Source organism: Coturnix japonica, chromosome 1 (assembly GCF_054131305.1).
Source record: "Coturnix japonica strain WE chromosome 1, WE-NBRP24, whole genome shotgun sequence".
In the NCBI taxonomy this organism is placed as follows: Eukaryota; Metazoa; Chordata; class Aves; order Galliformes; family Phasianidae; genus Coturnix; species Coturnix japonica.
The window spans coordinates 13,955,845-13,978,544 of record NC_140663.1 but is presented as its reverse complement, the minus strand read 5'-3'; the positions used below and the strand labels follow the sequence as shown (position 1 = coordinate 13,978,544).

The following is a 22,700-nucleotide window of genomic DNA, read 5'->3' as shown; positions in this document are numbered from 1 at the left end:
ACAGACATTGCAGAACGCTCTCAAATGTTAGCAGACCAGGGGAATATTGAGGCAATTTTATATACCAGGTTTGTTACATTCCCCCCCAAACTTACCTGAGGCTGCAGTTGCCTGGGCAGCTGTGCCAACACACCAAGGCCCACTGTGCTGGAAAGAGATGAGTACAGCACTGCGAGGTGCTCTGATGGGCTCCTGGAAGACCTTAGGAAGGTCTGTTGAGTCCCAGTGCCCGCATCAGGAAGGTGGGAGGAGACAGGAGCTCTCAGCCCTTGTATGAAGACTGCAACATGAGTAAATACTAACTCATGCAGCATATTCCTCATAAAGAAATGTTCGGTGTACGTCGCTGTTAGTTTATTCTTTTACAGACACACCTTTTGCTCAAAGTGAACCTGAATCAGTAAGAACCCTCGGACATAATTCACCTCCAATCTCAGCTAGACTGTAGGGTCCAAGCCACCACTCATTGCTACCAATTACCATTGAAGTGGGGATGATGATTAACTTCTGGTCTATGGGATCTTACCCAGCCATGTGAGATCATCCACTGTCCTTTACAAGCTCATTAATACTTGTTCTGCACGATGGAGTTAGAGCTGCACAGAGAGCAGGTATTCAGCTCATCCAGTAAATCCTATTATTTCCATGGGCCGCTAAAGGGAGGCTGAGGAAACAAGAGCTGTTCTCAGGAACACTGTCCCTCTCCCTGGCTCCCACGCAGCCTGCAGCCAAAACCAGACATCAAGGCTCCACACGCTCCTTCCACCAGGCTGCAGGCAGCCAGGGCTGAATCCAACCTGTGCAAGCATTGCTGCAGATGCACCTGATCTTGTATGAAAGTATTGAAGGAAAAAAGGCATTAACAGAAGAACAAGAGAGAAGTTCAGTATGGTTTGAGCACTAAAGTATTTAAAATAGAAGCTTAAAAGCACCACTTTATCACCAGACGCATAGCTGTCACCGTGAGAAAACTAAATATAGAAGTAAATGAAACAGTGCGCATTCATGACTGCGGGGTCTGCCGTGGACTGATCTTTTTCAATGGAGCAAAACACAAAAAGGAGCATTGTAGGGACAAACAAATACACTCGGATTAGATGACCAGGAAGCTCACTCTTGGTATCATGTTCCTAAGCAGAGACAAAGCCCCGAGTATGCAGTGAAAAGCAGCGCTGTGCAGCCAGCTCCGGTGGCAGACACGGCGGACAAAGAAGCCCTACCATTTATCCCCAGCAGGGTTACAGGTTTCACAGCAGCACAGCCAAAGGCAACCGGCTATCTCCGTGCCTGTGAGACAGAAGACCTGAAGTGACCACAGGTACTGAAAGACAAAGAACAGCCCTCGTCAGCTGTACAAGCTTTCCAAGCACACCTCCCACTTACCTGTGAGGCTCTCATCCTTACCTCCATGCCCACCTGTAGCACAGTCTGCAGCTATTACTTTGTCTAAGAGCTTTCACTGAGTCTCGTTCCACATGCCCTCCTTCAGTGGGAGCACCGTACGTTCACCAGTTGCTTTTCCATCCCTCGGGTTAACTACATGATTACAAAGCCACAGATGCTAACGGGTAGAGGAGCCAAAAGCACGGACATGCCCTCCAGTGCACCAGCAGGATGGCGTGGGATACAAGCACAGTTCTGGTGCTTCAAAGGCCGCGAGTCTGCTGTGAAAATACCAACAGGCACCATATTTTGCCTTGCTGCCAAGGAATCTGCTGTTGAATTCGTTCTACCAACCAGTGGAGTTTGTAAGAAGGTTTAGCACAAAGCATTTATATGTTTATTTAAATAAAAATTATAATTTATACAAGACTTTTTTTTTTTTTTTTTTTAAACAAACAACATTTTCTTAAAAAAACGTACAGGGCAAATCATTTCGTTCTCTTCAGGTTTTTTTCATACAGTAGAAGTCTTTTGTCAAACAAAAGTGACACTGATCATGAGTTATTTACAACTTCAAAATATAGACTCAAACTTCAGACATAAAAATTGTTAACATCCATCATATCTCAATGGTTATTAGTAGAAATTAAACACCTGCCAAAATGTACAGAATTCAATAAAAACCTACCAGTGTTTTTTTCGTACAAGTTTAAGTAGCCAAAAAAAAAAAAAAAAGTACATCCTGTCATCTCTTCCACATTGGGTGAAATCCTGTTCTTTGTCTGCAGGAACGACAGTGGGGTTTTGCTGCTGGCTTCCCATGTGATGCTGCTACTTAGAAACAGCTTGTTTGATTCCATCTTGCCTCACAAAAGCCACAGTGCATGGAAAGGCATGATTTCATATTTCAGCTTCTTCTTTTTTTCCTTCTGAATTTAAACGGTCACCAATAAGTAACTGAAGTAGTCAGTTTTCATCTCCCTTTTATTCTTCCTTTAAAAGGGACTCAAACTAACCAGTGCACTTCTACTAAAAGAAGTTAAATCCAACAGCAGCGAACCACATACATCAACAGAAACTGCAAGTATAAACAGCAAACAGAATGACAAGAACATCACTTTCTGCTATTAGAAAGTAACACTTTACATTAAGTGGTACTACCCAGCCTGCTAATGAAGCAAAGCAGGTTACACTGCAAAGTTATGTAGGAATTTAAGGTTAACTTGAGTGTCACTGTACAAATCAAGTATACGCTTACTCACTGTCCCACCCCTGCTGCCCTCCAAACACACGAGGGTGCAGCATAGGAACGAGCACAGCAGTACTCAGAAGTAAACACACTGAGGGTACCTTGGAGCAGCAGTGATGTCCTGTAACGCACAAAGCAGTTACACAGCAGGAACCTGGACAACCTAATGTAAAGTGAACTTTGCAAAATATGTACATACACCTCTGTCCATTATATTACAGCTCCTAACAAAAAAAAAAATCCAGTCTGTTTTCTACACATTAGAATGAAATGGTGTTGCATTGCAGTTTGCCTTAGGTTTACTGCTTAAAGTTACTGCTCGTTTTCCAATTCGCACTGTTAAAACGTGCATTGAATTTGAAAGCCAACACATCAGATTTTGTAAAAAGGTTTTAATTTCTTTGTCCAGAAAGAAAATAAAACTAAGAGTGTATTGTACACGAGGCATCTCAGGCTGGGAGAATGGATCGGGATCTCCTTCCTCCTGCTCTGAAGTCTGGGTATGCTGAACCACCCTGGCACCACAAGCACAGGACCTACAGCTCCTTCAGGAACCAGAATCCCGGACAACCCTATAAACCAGGGTCAACCAGTGATGGGGGGGGGGTGAGGGAAGTAACAAGTATCAGTCAACTCATTTCCTACTGAAACTGCTGTTATGATCAGAGTGAAGGTATAAATTACACTTGAAAAAAATGATACAAAAATAAGAAAAAGAGCATGCTCTCTGTAAAAAATATAGTTTTCTGTTTCTTAAAAAAAAAAAAAAAAAACCAAAAACCCAATAGCTTTAAACACACCCAAGGGATTTCTTCCTTAAGACAAAATGAATGAATCTGGTTAAGAATTACATAACATTAAGCAGTTTTAATGCCTATTAGCCACACTCACTGTTCAGGGAAGCTTCTAGAAAGGAAAGTACAAAACAATTACAAAAAGAGTAATTGATTTTAAAGCAGGTCTGAAGGAGAAAATTAAGTTCAAGCAATTTAAACATAAAACCTGTGTATGTCAAGCGAAGAAACCATGAACTGCTATGCTACATCCATGTTGGATGGCAGCAAAGTGGAATGCCCACCCAGCCTCACTTACATGTTAAGCTTTCAGGTCCTGATGTGCACAAGTGGGCAGCATTAGAAATGCACCCCATTTCCTGGTTACAAAGTCCAAGAGAACTCCAAAATGACATCCCAGCCCTTAAGGATTCTCTCCTGTTCCTGTCCACAGTTCAATCTATCTGTGGTGCTTTACCACCATCAGTGTTTTACTTCACAGCATCCAACCAAATCACAGTATTTGACAGTATTTCTTCATGTCAGGTGCACTTTAGGTTCTTTGCATCACACCTCTTCACAGCCAGACCGAAATAGTTGTGTACAGTTTAACTGCCTCCTTCAGTACTGCTGCATTTAGTTACTTTAAGTAAAAACTGTGCTAAGTGTTAAAGATCCTTTGGTGTTTGGCTCTGCCACTCCTTCATTCTATCTTTTTTACCATATAAAGAAAAACAAAAACCCCTGTTAAAAAAAGATCTGTGAAACTAAGTCTTATTTTTTATATAAGAATTCGCATTTCCATTACTTTTTTGGGGTCCTCCATATAACACCTAGAGACATCACACTACTCAACTCAAAAGACTCAGAGAAGGAACAGACAAACTGGAAGGCTTAGTGTAACTCCTACTGTGCTTCAAGGAAAATGCAAATAGAATTCTAAACCCCTCAGATGGGTGCTATTGTATAGAATATAAAAGCTTTCCGTATTAAAATTGAAGGTCAATATGTGCTTTGCTGCCAGAAAGGCCTGAGAGAGTTTAGAGAAGGAGCACAGCCTTCCTGTTTCTCCTGGCAATTGGGTTTAACTGTTAGTAAAGTTTAATTGTACAAGTGGAAACACGGTGACACTGCAATACCCCTCAAACGACGTTCTGAGAAGGAAATAGTGCTTTCGGATGCTATCTCATAGTGTTATTATAAAGTAACTCCAGAGAAAAGCCAAATTACAAAACATCCGTGTTGCAGTTCAGTTTAACTACTTCCCGCTTCCCAGCACAAAAAGCCCGCGAGTCTTTTATGCAATAACATACGAACACCTTGTACATACAACATGTACAACAGTTAAGCCCTTCTAAGACAAGTATCTACAGAAATACAAATATACGATGCCTAACATTTTAGGAACAACGTTTTGATGCCCTCTTTTATAAAAAGTATCTGCCTGCCTTCCTTCCTTTTACTTTACTTAATCAGGAAAGGAAGATATAGCTAGAAACGTTTTCCTTCAATTCACTGTACAAACAATCTCTGTATGCAGAAAAAACTGATTCTAAACCAACTCGTAAATAACCTTCTTTGATGCAAGATTTAGCAAGCAGGAGTTATTTTAAGTGCAGTTACAAACGTGGAAATACTAAGATGATGGTAATACTTCCTCGGTGTTGCCACCGGTTTTAATATAGAACCCAAATGAGAACTTAAAGCTGAAGAAACAGACTTCGGGATATTGCAGTCGTCACTCTCACATCTTGGGGGAAAAATAACCGAGATAACGGGTCCAACGTATCCCCAGTGATACAAGTGCGGTTAAAAGGGATCAGTCTGCTTCGGACCATTATGCAGTCGCTTCTCCTAGTGTCTTTCGAGCTACTCACATCAGTAAATAAACATTAAAAGTGCTTAATGTACAAGGCTAATAGTGATGATAGCACTTCCACTGTTTTGCTTCATTTTGGTTTTGTGGTGTTTTTTTGTTTGTTTTTTTGTTTTGTTTTTTTGTGTTTTTTTTTACAATTTTTTTTTTGTTTTTTTTTTACAAAAACCTTAAAAACAAACATGAAGGCATATATAAAATACACTTGATTTATGTAACAGATAGAATATAAACCACCAGACAAGAAAAATTATTGCAAAATAGATGAGGATGTTCTTTTTTTTTTCTTTTTTTTTTCACTACCAAATTGTAAAATAAGAAAGTTTCCTTTAGGTTTGCTAAGATACTAGCTCTCACTGTTCGATGATGCAGAGGTTATTTTCACATACTGGTTGAAAATGGTCTCAAACGCTTCATCTCTGTGTACCATAGCACCAAACACCAAAGGCTAAACGACAGGAAAAGAAAGAAAAGATCGTGTCAGTCTGGAAGAAGAAAACACTTCATTTAGGAATGGTTGTGGCTGTATCATTTGGAGCAGGGCTGTGCTCAAAGCACATTAATAAAGAGTAAGAATCCTTTTCTCTACTAAATCCTTGGATATGTGCCCAAGTTTCTAATGTCTGCGTTTCCATCTCCATCTTGTTCTTATAAAACAAACACAGAGAACAGGCAATCAAGGGCATTTTATCTCATTCATCAAGTGCATGGAGTTCTCCTCATGATACTTAGATGTTTAATACAGTAAGGTTTAAACAGGAAAACTGAATCTGAGGGTCAGGCCCTTCCACCCCAAAACGTGCCATACAGCAGACCATTCCTCACCCAAAGATACTGTCAAGCCACAACTTTTATTCTCAGACTGCTGCACTGCATAGCACCCCTTACACTCTCAAAGGATGCTGACAGAACAGTCAACTGAGGTAATGAAAGTCAGATGCAGTAAAACAGGCTGAATGTTTGATTCATTAAAATTCTGAAAGAAACATGTTGAATTATGTACAAGTGAATGAGAGAAAAAAGTAAAACACCAGCAAGAGGAAAAAGAAGAGAAAAAAAAACAACTTTTTGCTGCAGCTTGCCAGAGAAAGATATCAAAAAGGGCATGAAGTCAAACAGATAATAGAGATAGAGCCAGCTACTTACTTTTTGTGTAGATGGTGTTGATACAGCAATACCCATCCCTGATCCCGGGAGAACAGAGAGCACTTTATACTGAAAGAGCAAGCACAGACCTAAGGCACCTTGTATGTACTGAACAACTGTAAGAAGTGCTGAGGAGGTTATGCAATTCATCAGAGGTAGATCCTTCCAGCTACAGCTAATAGGCCTGTATTAAAATCCACACAGGCCAGATACTCCTCGCTGACCCTGAAGTTAACCAGCACAGCACTGGTCACACTGTAAGCACATGCCCCACAGTCTGTTGACAGCCCACCCCAGTGGTCCCCAGCCCAGCACTGCTACTGGGGGCTGTCCCAGCTGCCCCTGCCAGGTTCCAGTCAGCAGCTCCATACTAAGGGACACCAGTGGTCACTGACCAGGCATGCACCCAGCTCTTCTGCAGTACATCAGTGTGCATGTGTGTGCATATATATTGTTTATGTACATATACGTGCATAAATATAAGCAGGCAAGAGAGGTGTGCATGTGCATAGAGTTTAAAGGTTTCCCTAGAACTAATATTTGTTGATACTTTAAAGGAGCAGGACCAAAAAAAGCCTTATTTTCAGAATTAAATAGATGTACAGTTGGGCTTTTTAAAGAAAGTCTGCCAGGCTAAGCAGAAATGCTGCTGGCTGAACTAGAGAATATCCTAAATATAGAAGGAGCCCGAGCCTGTCCTGTTTTCACCCACCCACAAATAAAATGAGGCCCACTGTACTTTTATGTCTGGCTGCACAATCTCTGTCTTATCTTCATCAAGAAGCTACACAGATACAAAAGGACTTTTATGGCAGTAAAGACCAACTAAACAACAAGCCATTGCTGCTTCAAGTACGGTGTTTAAAATACATCAGTATGAATTATTAATTTCAGTGAGACTGTTTGAGCTGAGCTCAAGTCATCTCCTTTATAGACATGTGATGTAAATAGAAAGAATTTGTTTGCGAATCTGGAGGTACCCAAACAACAGACACCAGACTGACTTATTTCTTTGTGGGTTATAACCTATGGCTCTCGTGACCACAAGATATAGCAGAAAGTAGGAGTGTCTGTATTTAAGAGTAAGACAATTTAAAAGAGGTAACAAGAAGTGATACTAAACACCGTACAGCGTGATGCTAGGCATAGAATGAAGCCACTGGTGACATCAGGCTCAATCAGAAGATTACATTGTACTTGCCAGGCTTCTAACCATCCACTTTTCACTCTCAAAGTGATGGATTCCATCTAGACAAAATTCCAGTCTGATTCAGTAATGCTACTCTAATGCTTTATCCTTCTTCACTGACCGTAATCCCTCTTCCCTCCAAGGCATCTACATTTAAGATGGTGCACCTTCTGACATCAACACTCAAATCTAAGTTAATGTCACACGATTCTTGCTAACAAAAAAATCTTCTTAAAGACTACGCAGATCCAGTCAACAGGGGAGCTTAGAAACAACATAATTTTAATTCAAAAATATTTCAGGAGTGTACGAGTTTTGTAAACATTTATGCTCCCAGTGAGTCTGTGTGTGGTTAATCTAAATGGCTGAACAAGTGTTTCTGAAGAGTATTCTTGATCAAAGAACTGCCGCAGTTATATAAACAATCGATGTCATGCTTCCCCTCCTCCCCGAAAATCCCAAACCACCATAAGCAGAAAATCAAGACATATTTAATTGAACAGAAAATCAACATTCTTCTCTATGTGCAACTCAAAACAGACATACCTTCTGAATATCTGTTATATCCGTCAGCTTTATAACTTTATTTCTTTTAGATGAGCCTGATTTGGAGCTCTCAAAGCACAAGTAACTGAAGACAAGAAAAGAAAATGCTCATTTTGATAGAGTATTCTAAAACAAAGCCCACTGAAAATGCAATTCAATTAATTCAGTTACAACTTCCGACTTAAAACAAACACACATGAAATATAGCAACTGGCCAACACGTTGGAAAGCCAGGAACATACAGCAAGTACAGACCAAAAAAATACTGTTTTTATATGACTGCACTTAATGTGTAAACCCAACAAGCACCTTAAAAATACAGGAAGCAAGTAAAGACTTAAACAGCTGAAATACTATATCTCAAAAAGCTTGTAAGCCTTTTACCCTCCCCTACAACAGGACTAATGGAAAATTACTGAGTTAATTTCATGTAATTGTGACACAGACAAAAGCTCAGATTTTTAAACGCTACAGATTCCAAACAGTCGCTGTCACTGGGTGACGCTGCATACAGATTAGCTTTACTTCCATTCATAACACTCCAAAGGAATTTCAGTGCAAGAGCCAAACGGTAGTGATACTCATTTCGGCACAGAGGAGGAAGAAAAAGAAATTAAAAACGAGAAGAAAAAACAGCAACAAAAAACCCCCAATTACTAGTTTTGAAACCAAGGCTTGCGTTTCTTTGGTTTGTTGGTTTTGTTGCACATTGCTTCAAGGAAGTTACGCATTCTTTAAAAAGGAAACCTAAGAGTAATTCTCAAGTAACTGTTAATCACAGCTCCCAAAATATAACTGGCTTTTAAGTTTCTTTCCTTTTTTTTTAGTATACTCACACAGAGAGTGTATGTTATCCTTATCACGGATTGCAACTACTAACAACTGACTATAGAGCTATTCTCCATTCCCATCCAAGCCTTCCCAAGACAAAACCATGCTTGTTAAGCTTTACTACACCCCAGATTTAGATCTCGCTCTCCTACCATGCTTTGAGGTTTTAAAGCACCATGAAAAGGCACTTTATATCCACTTATAAGAAGAGTGTTGTTTCAAAATACTGTCAAAGGATCACTCTCAGATTCATTTTTTTAATGTCTGTTGCATTTCCCTCCTCAGAAACGTGTCAAATTTAAAGACTCACTTTTCTGTGACGTAAAGAATTCCGTTTCTGATGTAGTCTGTAGGCATCTTCCTATCTCTGTTGATCAAGCAACATCGCCAGCCATTTTCACACACTAAACAGAAAAAAAAAATCATAGGAAGACATCTTACTTCAGGGAAGAGAGAAACAACAACGGCCTTATAAAAGGGCAGAACTAAAAATTCAACTTTAGATACCGAAAACAAGAATTGCTTACAAAGCAAAACTGAAAGAAGGCACTCCTAGGCATTATAACATCTGTTCTAACACTGGTCTAAAAAAAAAAAAAAGTTAAAAACAAAGAACCAACCCACAAACACGATTATTGACTTTAACATTTGCACTACAACAAAAGACATGACACGCTGTTGATTCTTGCAAACAATTGTAAAGACGTGGAATGAAAGAGACCACCACTATTCATTCTAATTTAAAGCAGGTATTTTAAATCAAAAGCTTCTATTTGTACATTACAAAGAGGGAAAATTCAGCTTCAAGCCATCCTTGGCTTTTCAGAACATATTCCATGAATGCTGCAATACCTGCCAAAGGACGCTCATTTTCTGACAGGTTGAAAACTTCATGGAAATTCCCCCTCTTGGTGGTATGGAAGCGACTCGTGTCTTCATCTTTATTTATTCCAGTTGGAGCATTTGAGCCCACGTAACTTCTGGAAGCTGCTGTTTGAAGCTGAAAAAGAAAGAAACATATTCCAAAATCTTAACAGCAACATTTTAGAACTGTGCTTTCAAAAGCCTGGCTAACTATTCTTCCTTAAGGAAAGGCAGGACAACAATTTTCATTAACTACTGCAATGAAGTTGTTGCTGCAGCACTATACTACTTCTCTATCACAAGGCTGCAAGGTTCTACCTGAAGACAGCCTTGCAAAGTGCTACACTTTGGAGGGCAGTGTTTACAGAGGTGAAAATACATGGTGCTAGATATTCCTGTCTTAAAATATCATTTCTACGCAGTAAGGGGTATATCTGATTAGATACAGCTAGGCCACTGCACACAACTCCAAATTACTGCGCTACTGGGACTAATAATAAGTTAACATGTTATCGCTATTTAGCTCGTCTTCAAGAGACAGGTCAAGATATTTTCGTACAAACTAAGTTTACAAAGAAGGAAAGAGCAAACAAAGAGAAAGTCACACAAAACTGCAGAAGCTCATTAGGAATGCAAATGCTAAAATTGAAAGGGAGTTTTCCACGCTACGATCCGTACCTTTTCATGCCCTGACAGCTAGCAGGAAAAGAAACAAACAACACAAAATGTGACAGTGACAAAAGAAAAAAGTGAAGTCTATATAACAGCATAATAGATAGAATAAAACATGAAGTGAGTGAAGCTGAGAGACCTTGCTCACATACCAAAAGACTACACACGAAGAATGCAATTAAAAATGAGAGTTAGCAGTGGTTAGAGCACACCAGTTCAATTTATTCAGGTTGTGTTAGAGTCATTGATCTTTGCTTTCCTTTGAAGCTGCACTGAATTCCGAGCGTTGACATGTGAAATAAAACTAGAATGGTAGTCAGTATCCTTGGGAGGGGGGTGGGGTGGGTGAGAAGTAGCACGGAGCTCTTAAAGTTGAATTACTACAGGAAAATCCTCTTTTCAGCAGGGCTCCTGAAGCACTGGAGCCCTAACAAAACAGCCTTGCTCCTGGAAGGACAGCAGGCAGCTATTTTCCAAAAGCTCGCCTCCATTTGCTTCGTTCATCTTGGTAGCATAGCACACAATTCTGAAGGCTGGTTTTTGTCACAAAAGCAGTGCCAGCTCCGTTCTTAGTCCTACTGTACACATGCAGTTAAACAACTGGCAAAGTGACAGCGTGCAAGCCTGGGACTAAGCCCTTCTCCTGCAGCAGCCCAATGCCATGGGAAGCTGACTAGCCTCAGCTGCTTTCTGAGTTTCATTTGGCAGCACTCGACACTTCACAGGATTTAGCTCTAACAAAAGCAAATGAAAAGTGTGCATTGCAATCACCGACTATAAAATCAGACTTGACAAAACAGTTATGCACAACAGAGGGTATTTACCATCCAGCTTTTAGGGTAACCGTAATACAACGATGCCTCAGGGGAAAAGAATAAAGAAAGTTGAGATTGAAAGCAAACGGTTGACAATAATTGTACTATTGCTTCAGTTACTGCCCTTCTGCTGTGCCCTTAGCAATGATTAAGCCCCTGCAAACCAAGGAAAATAACAGCTTCTCCAATTCTTTGTGAGTAAAGACCAGATGAAATTCTGGAAGGCTTTCTTAGACAAGTTATTTGGCTCTAAACTTGTGTAACCAGGTGAAGCTCCATGGCCTGAGACATACAACAGGTCAGGAAAAGAGACCTAACGCTTCTTGTTCTGATATAAAGATTATCCCTGCTCTGAGCTGCACAGCTTCCCACCTAACAATTGCATAGAGGAAAAAAAGGGGGGCCAAGATTCAATGCCATATTGCACTCTGAGGCTGGAGATATGAGAAGTTCTGCCCTTTCCTTGCATCCTCCCTAAAACAGACACATGTTTCCACTACCCTTAAAGCAAGCAGCTCATTTAAGTATAACCTCTCCGGCTATGAGGCGATGAGACAATGAAGGATCCTTTACTAAAAGAGGAACACCACACAGAGTTTTGATAAGCTTAAATGTAACTGGAAGGTGTTAGATTTGTAATGCTGGAGGAATCCTGCCTGGCTGGAATTGCCACCAACAATCTGGAAGCAGGCAAACAGTATTCCTTGCTGGCTCCACTTGATCTGTCATCAGCTTTTGACATACAACCTGTACCCGTCAGATACTGCTATCAAGATTATTCTCAGAGGACATGGGGTCAGGGTGGTACAGTTAATGAATATTGCATGGTGTCTAAGTTTACTGTGTCTTGTACACCATTTACGGATAACAAGCCAAGGCAAATGCACATATCCTGTAATACACGCTTTTGTGCTTTGCCTTTTGTATGAAAAAAAAAAATAAAAAGAAAGGAAAAACCACAACTATTTTTCTACAATTTTCCCAGAAATCTCCCAAGGGATGAGAAAGTTTGCCTAACATTAATGAAATTATCGAGATCAAGTTGATGCTTTTAAAGACATTCTGAAGAAGATAATGCAGTCCTGTATGTACTTTCCAGGGTGAAAAACCAACTCTGTAAAGTCAGTCACAAAACCCTGGTCAACTTGTCAAAACTTAAGCCGTAAAGGAGAAGCAGAAGGGACAGTTATTCTTTAAGTTTATGGATTCAGATTCAGCAGCTTAGAGCCTTTCCATCCCTAAGGTAGATTACACAGTCCTCAGAGTAAGTGAATGATAACCTGTAAGCTCTAGGAATACAGGAAGTTTTAAGTACGACTTTTGCAAGCGACAGGAATAGCAGCTACAGATGACAGAATGTACAGCTCTGCATAACCTCTTGTTCATTTCTCTCATCCGACAGAGGATACAAACAAAAGATTCAACTTCAGTCAGATTTTCTCTCTCTTCTACTTTCCTCTGAAAAACTCAACTTTATGTTGCACTTATCATTTTGCCACCTTCTATTCAGCCTCCCCCAGGCCCAGACTTCTTCCTGACAGATTAACCACATGTTCAAGCTTATCCCTTTTGCTCCCCATTTGCATGTCCAGCCCAAGTTACTGCTGTTTCACATTTTAGCCAGGGAGTTTATGAGAGTACTCAGAAACCCCATGGTGCAATTTCTGTAGTAAAGAGTCATTAAGACAACACTAAAATGGGATTAGACTAGAGTCTATGAGACTTCAGCAAAAGAAAGTTACTGCTAAGGGCACCAACATGGGGAAAAATCATTTGTCATCACTATGGCTGTCTAATACAAATAACTTTTAGCCATAATATCTACATCTATAAACTACTTGACTAATTCTATAAATATTTATCCCATTAGCAAGCTACATATACACTCTTTTGTTCCTGTTCTTCATGCAAGCAGCCAAATCTCCACTAAAAAATAGCTGAGAACAGAGAAAAGGCAATTCAAGACTGAATTCTGACTATTAAAAAAATATCACATAGCATGTATGTTACAGAAATTGTAATGGAAATGAATATGGATGGCAGCATTTTTGTGCAGTTAGCTTCATATGATTTCCATTATTTTTGTGCACGCACACTTTGATCCTGAAATAATTTCTTACACGAAACAAAGTCAATACGAAAACACTATGAATCTTGAAAATAATTATAAAAATCGAACTAATAATGATTGTTAAGGTTTAATTAATCTTCCCTTTAATTGTGCTCTAGCCACTGGGGAAAAGTGGAAGGGAGAAAGGTGTCTGATTTTAAGATGTTGGGGACAGAAGAACAAAATGATTTATTTTCCTTACTCGTCTCGACACCGTAGCATTAGATCTTTCTTTGAGTTGAGGATCTGTTGGGAGACTTGTCCAGATGATATAAGGAGTATCATACTTAGCTCTTAGTCTGGGGCATCGTTTGAAGATGAAATCAATAAGGAAAAACTTGATTCCAGCATAGAGTCCTGAAAAAAATAAATCACTATGGTATGCACTTGAAAGGGCACTGACAATATCACAGTTTTGACCATGTTTTCACAAGTTCATGAAGGAAACCAAATAATTTAAGTATCTTCATTTGCAGCACTAAACCATTCCTTGGTTCTACCTGGAGTCTTACAAAGGCAGGAAAACCTTTTTTCCCTTCCTCACCCACAGATCTCTCCCTTTCCCAGGTTCTATCAAACACAAATTATCTTACTATATAGAAGAGCACTAAAATAATTCAAACATACAAAGTTTATTACCAGAAACATCTTGAAAACATAATTCCAGAACAGAAAACATGTCAGAGCACTAAGCTCTGCTGTTCCTTGCAAGAATTTATACGGCAACAGAGGGCTCTCATGTACTGCATTAAACTCTATCCTCCAGTTCAGCACATCTTATCTCACAGAAGGTACTCCCCTGCATTCTAACAGATTAAAAGGGGCTTGAAATACTCTCTTAAGACTTCAGTGAATGCAATTCAGATTTCTTAAGAGTCAGAGTAATAAAATAATACCTCACACTTGTAATTCAATAGCTATATCAAGCAAATCCATGTATATGTTTAGGTTAACAGGGTTTGAAGGTTTGATATTCAGGTCCACTTAAGCTAATACTCATTTGACCATCTCGTTACCACAAGAAAAAAAAAAAACATAAAACCAAAAATGCTGTCTCACACGGCAACATCCTCCTATCTTTTTATTTTCATACGCTTTTCCCCACCCTACCATCCTCTGTGTACATGCTTCACGTACAAGGAAGGACATGCAAAAAACCTGAAATATAGGACTTCTTGGAAGCCTTGGAGCTGACAGTCTGAAGATCTCTGCTAAAAGCTCATCATAAACCTCCCCACTTCAAGGACTGCATTTATTCTCCAATCTTTTTCTATTATATTAAGTATTCAGATACGGCTTTCAGAAATGCATGCAACAAACGATGCCAAGCACAATGAAGACACTTTAAAACACTGCATTATTTATTAATGTACGGTTTTCTCTCTTACACTCCAAAATTCCCTCTCTGAAGATCATACTACATTTTAAAGCATTAAGTCTAGACTTTAATAGGTCAATTATTTAATGTGTTTACCCATTGCAAGTCCAATAATCCTGTAGGGCAAAAAGCAGGATGCAATAAAAGCTGCCCATAGAACGATGTAGAGCTTCTGTGTTATTTCTGGTTGGACCCACATGAACAAGCTGAAAACAATCAAATAAAATCAAAATTGTATTACCGAGCTTTCCAGATGTTGTCTTTTTTCAAAAGGAAAATTAAAAACGATTAACTTATATAACTTACTTTTTAATTTTTTCCAGTATGTCTGCCATCTTCCCAAAAAGATTCTGCATAAGAAGCAAGAGAATTAAATCCAATTCTTGTGTTATTTTGGTGGGTTTTTGTCCACGTATTAGAAACCAACAAAGTTATCTTACAGAATAAGCAATCCCTGAAAGTGATTTTTTAAAAAGTCATTTTTTAGCCATTTACAGACTTCACAACTGAGTAAACACAGCACTGAATATCAACATTCGATGACTTCTAATTTAACACCTTGTTCTGCAGCTCAAGGTTAGTTATTAGAAGTGAAGGAAAGAAGTTTTTCAAACTCATTGCTACGACAGGAAAGTGTTTAAATCTCTGTGAAAAAGTTAAATAGCCAGAATTTGAAAGCTAAGAGCTTCTGCCAATTGGTAACAAAATGGAAAGTTGGTTGAATCATTTGAGCACTGAAATTTCAGGAAGTGGTTACTGAGATTGCCCCTACTAGCTACTAGGGCTACTAGCTTTTTTTAATGGCATTTTTATGATATACCCTTTAAGATTCCATATAACTCTTACAGACACAAATTGACCACTTCTTTGGATTAACAGTGCTACTCAGCAACCTTCTCTAACTGATCCTTACTGTCACAGACCTGTAAATTTCATCTTCCTAACATATTCTGAGAAGAACTCATATAAACGTAAGAGAAACATGGTTATTTACTGCCATGAAAAAGAAAGAACTGACAAATTGATACTACTGCTACCAATGGGACAACCAGTGAAGACTACACTGACGACTTGGCACGCTCCTACCTGAGGCTAACAATGGCTCACTGCCACAGTGAGCTCCTCCCCAGCTCTCAGTCACGTGCCTCCACTTGAAGAAGAACGGGGTTTCATTTTTGTCAGATTCATTTGCATGGACACCATAAACAAAGGGTCAGGTATGAACCACAACCAGCAGAAGGAAGGGTATAGGACTACCCAGTTGGCAACAGAAAGGTAAGCTACTCGGAGTGGCTGCACACCATTAGGGCGCAAGGCTGCAGTTCAACTATATGGTTGACTCACTGAACTACCAGTGTAGCTAACCAAAATGACTTAGACGAGAGAAAGTCTCCACTCATCTTTTGCCAAACAAATAGTATATTTCAGGCTAAGGTGGTGGTATTTAAAAACCAGACCATTTTGGTGACAAACTGCTGAACTAACACAGCTAAACAAGCAGCAACTTTCACCTTAACACTTGAAGGAATAAAGTCTCAAACTAATTCTGCGACTAGCAGATTTGCGATATGGTTCTATGCTCTAAGATTCACTGCCTGATCAACATTCTCAGAAACTTGGCTGAATACAGTAGGGAAAAAAACAGTCAGAAACGATTTCTATTCTCCTTTGGACTCTGTTCTGAACCATCACTTGAGGAATGTCAACCAGTTCTCTGAAGCATTTTGCCATTTCAGAAGCTCTGGGCATCTTACTGATAACTGTATTGCTTGTAAGTAGAGAATGAAGTATTGTTGAAGCACTTGTTTTCACACTCTCTGTAACATGCTGTGTAGGTGCTCTGACCACTTCAGTACAACCCTCCTTGTTTTAGGAAAGAAGCAAAAGAGGTGAGAGTAGCACAGTACCTGCGCCTTCTGAGCCACATCTAGAACAAGCTGAAACTTTTCAGACACTGTCAGATCCTCTTTTGGAGGTTCCTTGAGCAAGAAAGAAAGAAAACCAATTAATTTTTGGCTCAGATGAAACTGACATTTTACAGAACTCCTCAGGGCAATGCGACTCCTCCACATTCTTGACAACAATGGTCTCACTTTAAACAATCTCTAAATGTACCAAGTTTCTCCTTTGTTTTAGATCTACTGAATATATTTTTCATTGATGGTTATCTTCAGTTATAAATGCTTTTCCTCCATGGTGTATGCGAACATGAGTCATACGAGACTGCAGACAAAAGACAATATGTCTTTGAAGAAATGCAGTTACAATGCCGTAGACCTAGAGTGACCTATTTCTGGTCTAGCACAGAAATATCATTTCTGTAGAAGTTTCACAACCTTTTTTTTTCAATAGATTATTGATTTTTTATCAGTATTGGTAAGTCTCAGTGCACATTTTGAAATTAAAATAACTCCATCTTATATTAGTACTTCAAACAAAAGAAAGCACGTAAAGTTAGATGGCAATGCAGGTCGGAAGAGACCTTAAGAGGTCACCTAGTCCAACTTATTGCTTAAATGAGGTTCATAAGTAATAAATACAATTCATTACAAACAAAACAGAACACAAGGCTTAAGTTCCCACTGGATCAAACTTGGCCCATATTATTACATAAAAGTTCATTCCAGAAATTTCAATCAACCTCAGAATATTTTATGAAGCATCCGTATCTAAGAGTGCTATTAGTTTCTAAATGGCGAGAGAAAGAAGTTGCTACATCTCTATTTACACCTTATTTCTTATTCCCGAATCAGCTACTCACACATATAAGATTGTGAAAATGCAGCTTTTAACATAGTCACATAGACCAAACTGATCAAAGACTCACCACAGGTTCAGAAACTTCAGGCACAATGCTCCACTGTATTCTCCAACCCCTGGAAGTTACAGAAATAGTTCAAGAGAAAAAGTAACAGTTTGTAACTCAATACAAGATTAAAAATCATCATTCAAGCAAAGTGCTACAAGAAAATAACCTAGTATTTAAGTACATACCTGGCTATGAGGTAATTTAGGGACAACCTCAAAATTGCTAAAAATAAGAACATAGGAATGGCCCAGCCATGCCATACAGCATTCATGTAAATCTGCAGATTGTGAAGGAAAAGAAAAAAAGGACATGAATTACAAATTCAGGTACAGTGAGTCATTCACATCTTCCCACGGTACTGTCGGGTTCAGAATAATACAACTGAGATCATGAATATTAATGAATTTTAGCCACTCCAGGATTGACAACAGCAATGCATTAATGAATGTAAAGCTGAAACTATAAGATTGAACCAGATCTCCAGAGACAACACTCCAGCAGCTCTCAGCTGCCCAAGATTGACTACTTCCATAATGCAATCATGTGAAGGTGTTGAAAAACAAAATCATAAGCCTTCAAGACAGAATCTACTACATAAACATGATATGGTCTAATATCATACAGTCATAGAATCTGTAGGGTTAGAAGGGACTTTTAGAAGTCATTTAGTTCAACTTTGCTGCACTGAACAGGGACTCCACAGCCTGATCAGGTTGACAAGAGCTTCGTTCAGCCTGGCCTTGAGTGTCTTCAGGTAGGGGCCAGAGCAAGCTAGGTCAGTGCAAGAAACTGTAGAAGAGGAGGATCTAGGACAGCTATACCCTTACAGGGCATCAGGACAACTCACTGTTTTATTTCAGATCAATTAAATCTCAGACTTAACAATGGTGAGAAAGTGTCTTCCTCAAAATTCCTTTGACTGTGCAGGGCAAAGTACCATTCAGCAAGGCTCTACAACTTACAGAGGTGGATCGTTTAATGGAAAAGTGTGTCACCAAAGAGGTTCATTCTGATAAAGTCAGTTAGAATTACTGTTAATAATTGCCTTTGACATTCTAAGTCTTGTATCTACAGAACAACCAAAGGAATTTAGATCATTTCATTAACACGTAGAAGAAAAAAGAACGAATCAAAACTCCACTAAATAGTTATATCACAGCAGCATGCAAACGTTCTTACATTGCCCCGTGGGAACACTTAAATTTAGCTCATGGGAACACTTAAATTTAGTTCACAGATCTCATGTTGGCGCATTAAAAGAAACTAAAATCAAGACGCTTTGTCTCTCATCACATTAGAGTGTGACACTAATCAACAGAAAAGAGCACTGATGGTGAAAAATATCTTCCTATCAAATGCAGCCTCTATCAGCTTTTCAGCTCCAGAAAAAGAGAGATTTTGCAGGGGCCGCAGTAACCACCAATTCATAGAACAGAGAGACGGGAAGCAAAGAACATGAGAACAATGTCCATATTGTTCCGAGTTATTTTAACAGTTACAATTTGGAACGTACAACTAAAGTGGCTCTGAAATACAACTTAAATGGCAACTACACCGTATCTTGTGTTAACTGTAATCCTACTATTCCATTTGACTTCAGCATTATCCCTCTGAATATACGGCAGTTTCAATGAAATTCCGCTAATAATACATTTTAAAATGAGTTCTTACAACTTCTGGAGGAACAGGGTAACTTACAATAAAGGCAATAGCAGAAGTGTAGATAGAATACCAGTCTGATAAGGCAGAAAGGTTCTTCACAAAATTAGTGACGGGTTTGGCACCTCTCTCTAAACAGAGCAGAGAAAGAACACAATTATTAGAATCAGCTGACAGTGGGGTTCAGTCAATTGTAAATGGCAAACAACAACATCAGGAAGTTAATAAGAACATTCAAGACATGAAAATACAAAAAAAAAAACTTATAAAAAATAAAGAAAATAAAAATGCTCTTTTACCACTCAGCTAAACAACACAGCAAAACAGGAAGGGGCTGTTGCAAGAAGACCATTTCTTTTTCTATTGAAAAACACTGATTTTGCCTCTCCTACTGATAAGAATAAATACTCTTCTTGCACAGGGGAGCCCAGAGGTACCCACCCTTGTTTGCAGCACAGCTCACAGCTTTGAAAGGCTTTCCTCAAGAGAGCCTGCAACTTGCTGTCCTAGTTTGTGTGGCTTGGAATTCAGCTAGCCTTGATGCATTCCCTATGGGAAGTGATTAAACAGCCAGATTTCCTTGAGCGTCAGTGACATAAACAAAGCAGCAGATGAAACGAGTGGAAGGGCAGACTTGAGGCATCAGACAAGGCACTGACTTGAGCACTGCTTACAGCAGTTCCTCCTATCTGCTCTGTTTCACCATCCCACACCAAACCTACAGGGAAGGTCACCACTTGGAAAGCACTGCTGATGGAAAGGCCCTTGAGAGCTGCAGGTGGCAATCAGGCACCCCTGAACAAGAGGCACCTTTAAGAACCACTCAAAGCATAAGCTCAGTACTATTTCTTTTGAGCTACTCAAAAGGCAAAGCACGTTCACTGCAGAGAACAGATCACAGGTATGCTCTCCAAGTACTTGTATTGATTCTAAGGATAATAAAATTGCAATTATACTGAGATTAAAGACCCTTATGTGTCTCCCCTTGACAAGACTATAAAGATCTGGGGCACAAAACAGCTTTTTTTTTCAAGCTCTAGCAATTCTTGTCTGTATAGAAGGTTTAACTACTTAGTTTAACCTGCCATCACCCATCCCTTCACCTTCCAAAATAAGTTATTAGCTTACTAAGAGAAAAAAATGCACTCACTTATGGTCTGACCTCTCCTCCTTTGAAAGCATAAGCTAAAAGCCCAGTAAGCAAACTACAAGGAGTTCAGGAAAAAGTATGTGGTTAGCTCAGGAATAAGCATCTTGCCACTGTAGAAATAACCTGTTCTGACTTATTACGTGTTTTCACATTTTAATTAGCACTACATTTTTACTGCTGAGATATTCTGTGCAAGTCTAGATTAAAAGCAAGCTTCTACTTCACCTAAGCCACTTTGCACTCTAAACACTAAAGCAGGATTTCAGAATTGTTCCTGCTTCTGAACTGGCAGAAGTATTCCTAAACTTCATATGTCGTATGCAGTGGTCCTCTCCATAAAGTTACTAAGTACTACGTGCAGTAATTGAAATACTTTAATACTTACTTAATCTTCTCATATTTTCAGTCAACCTGGAAAAAAAATCAATAAAAGAAGCTTGTTAAAAAGACAATGAGTAAATTTCATTAAAATGCAGTCATTCTCCCCAGGTCTCTGGAAAACTGCTCACAGTTACAAATTAAATGTTTGTGCATTTAGCTTCATTCTTGCTTCTTAGGAAACGTGCTTCTTCTAACATAGGCTATCTTGCATCAAACCAAAACCTGAAATGAAAAAGCTCTGCAGCCTAACTAAGCCTTTGCTCACATTTTGAGAAGCGCATGACAGAGCCTGCTGAACAATTCTTCTACCTCAGGTTGCAGACAGTGTTTTGTGTTTCATCCAGGGTGCTGACCAGGACAAGGGGAAATGGATTTACGTTAAAAGAGGGAAGATTTAGGTTGGATGTCAGGGGGAAGTTCTTTACTAAGAGAGTGGTTAGGCCCTGGAACAGGCTGCCCAGGGAGGTTGTGGATGCCCCATCCCTGGAGGTGTTCAAGGTCAGGTTGGATGGGGCTCTAAGCAACCTGATCTAGTAAATGTGTATGTTTAGTGGCCCTGCCAGGCAGGGGGGTTGAAACTTCATGATCCTTGAGGTCCCTTCCAACCCGGGTCATTCTGTGATTCTGTGACAAACCATTTGAGATAGCCTTCAGTTTAATTACTTCTGATACAAACACTTGCTCATATCATCTAAGAGGCGCTGTTTTTTTGTCTTTGAAGAGAAGCACCTTGTAAAAAAAACAATGATTTCTTAGAATCACGTTTGAGATTTACCTTCTAGCACTAAGTGGCTCCTCTGTTTCCACTGTGTTCTCCTCTGGTTGAAACCTGAAGTCCTCAACGTACTCCCCAAATTTGTCACAAAACCACTTCTGGAGTCTTGAACATACCGTGTGACTACGTTTATCTACAAAAAAAGAAGTGCTCTGTATCAGGATATTACTAGAAAACGTCTTTGTACAAAACTTCATGTGTTGCCATATGCTGGTTTTGGTAGGTTCTTTGTAACAGTATTTCTGTCTTTCTCCTGGAAATTTTGTTCTGCCATTTCACAGAAACAGAGATTATACCATGCTTGTAAAGATGACTAAAGGTGATTCCTGCGTCCAGCACAAGTTTTGCTGTAAGTACAGCACACGGGAACATCTTATTATAGAAGTACAGAGATTACTTAAATACTCTTTAACAACTGAGAATTTTTAGCAGACACTAACAAATTTTTTGCTGTGTTTCTGATAACAAAAGTCTCAGCATAACCAAATCTCAGCACTCCTATTTGTGTGGATGGGTCATCTAGATAAAAGGAAGTGTAAAGTAAAACACTCCTGAGCAGAGAACAGGATGATCACCTTACAGCCATGTTAATTTGACAGGAAAAGGAGGTGGAAACTTCAGCAAAGCAACAAAGTACTGCATGCCTTCTTTATGCTGGTTTCAGTGGAAATACATAGCAGGATAAGGCAGTGCAGATGAGAGCAGAACACACAACTTTTGTGTTGTCTCTACCTCAGAAAATCACTTTCTAGCAGCAAAAGACTATTCTTTGGAAAGAAAGGTCAATAAAACAGTGTAAGAAAGAGGGTCACAGCTCCCCTTTAGATACTGAAAGGCTGCTATCAGGGCTCCCTGGAGCCTTCTCTTCTCCAGGTGGAACAGCCAGACATGCAAGAAGTCATTCACATACCTGAAGGTCTTCCAATAATAAAAAAATCCTTATTCAATCATATAAAATCATCTACAAAGACTAAAAGCAGAATCATACACATACAGATGTAAGAATCTGCTCAGATGCTCTTTCTACTTGGCTTCTTCAAAAGTCTGATTCACGACCAAGCAAGTTTTCCCATAACATCTTATTTTCTGGAAGA

General features: G+C 39.3%; 1 protein-coding gene across 8 annotated transcripts in view; it reads right to left on the bottom strand.

The window, feature by feature from the left end:
• Positions 1–1,757: 1,757 nt before the first annotated feature.
• GRAMD4 (GRAM domain containing 4) overlaps positions 1,758–22,700 on the bottom strand; it is a 67,061-nt gene continuing 46,118 nt past the window's right edge. For 3 of the 8 annotated variants that reach the window (XM_015851874.3, XM_015851893.3, XM_015851900.3), the window contains exons 6-20: positions 21,607–21,739; positions 20,836–20,861; positions 19,340–19,431; positions 17,827–17,918; positions 17,660–17,708; positions 16,740–16,811; positions 15,139–15,182; positions 14,929–15,038; positions 13,657–13,811; positions 11,354–11,389; positions 9,846–9,993; positions 9,304–9,397; positions 8,163–8,247; positions 6,428–6,496; positions 1,758–5,729 (exon numbers count right to left, since the gene is read on the bottom strand). In XM_015851874.3, coding sequence (XP_015707360.3) covers positions 5,628–5,729; positions 6,428–6,496; positions 8,163–8,247; positions 9,304–9,397; positions 9,846–9,993; positions 11,354–11,389; positions 13,657–13,811; positions 14,929–15,038; positions 15,139–15,182; positions 16,740–16,811; positions 17,660–17,708; positions 17,827–17,918; positions 19,340–19,431; positions 20,836–20,861; positions 21,607–21,739 — 1,307 coding nt within the window. In that variant the 3' untranslated portion in view covers positions 1,758–5,627. Of the gene's footprint in view, positions 5,730–6,427; positions 6,497–8,162; positions 8,248–9,303; positions 9,398–9,845; positions 9,994–11,353; positions 11,390–13,656; positions 13,812–14,928; positions 15,039–15,138; positions 15,287–16,739; positions 16,812–17,659; positions 17,709–17,826; positions 17,919–19,339; positions 19,432–20,835; positions 20,862–21,606; positions 21,740–22,700 lie in introns of all 8 variants that reach the window. The other 5 variants (XM_015851883.3, XM_085513842.1, XM_085513883.1 and 2 more) reach the window with 2 other exon arrangements.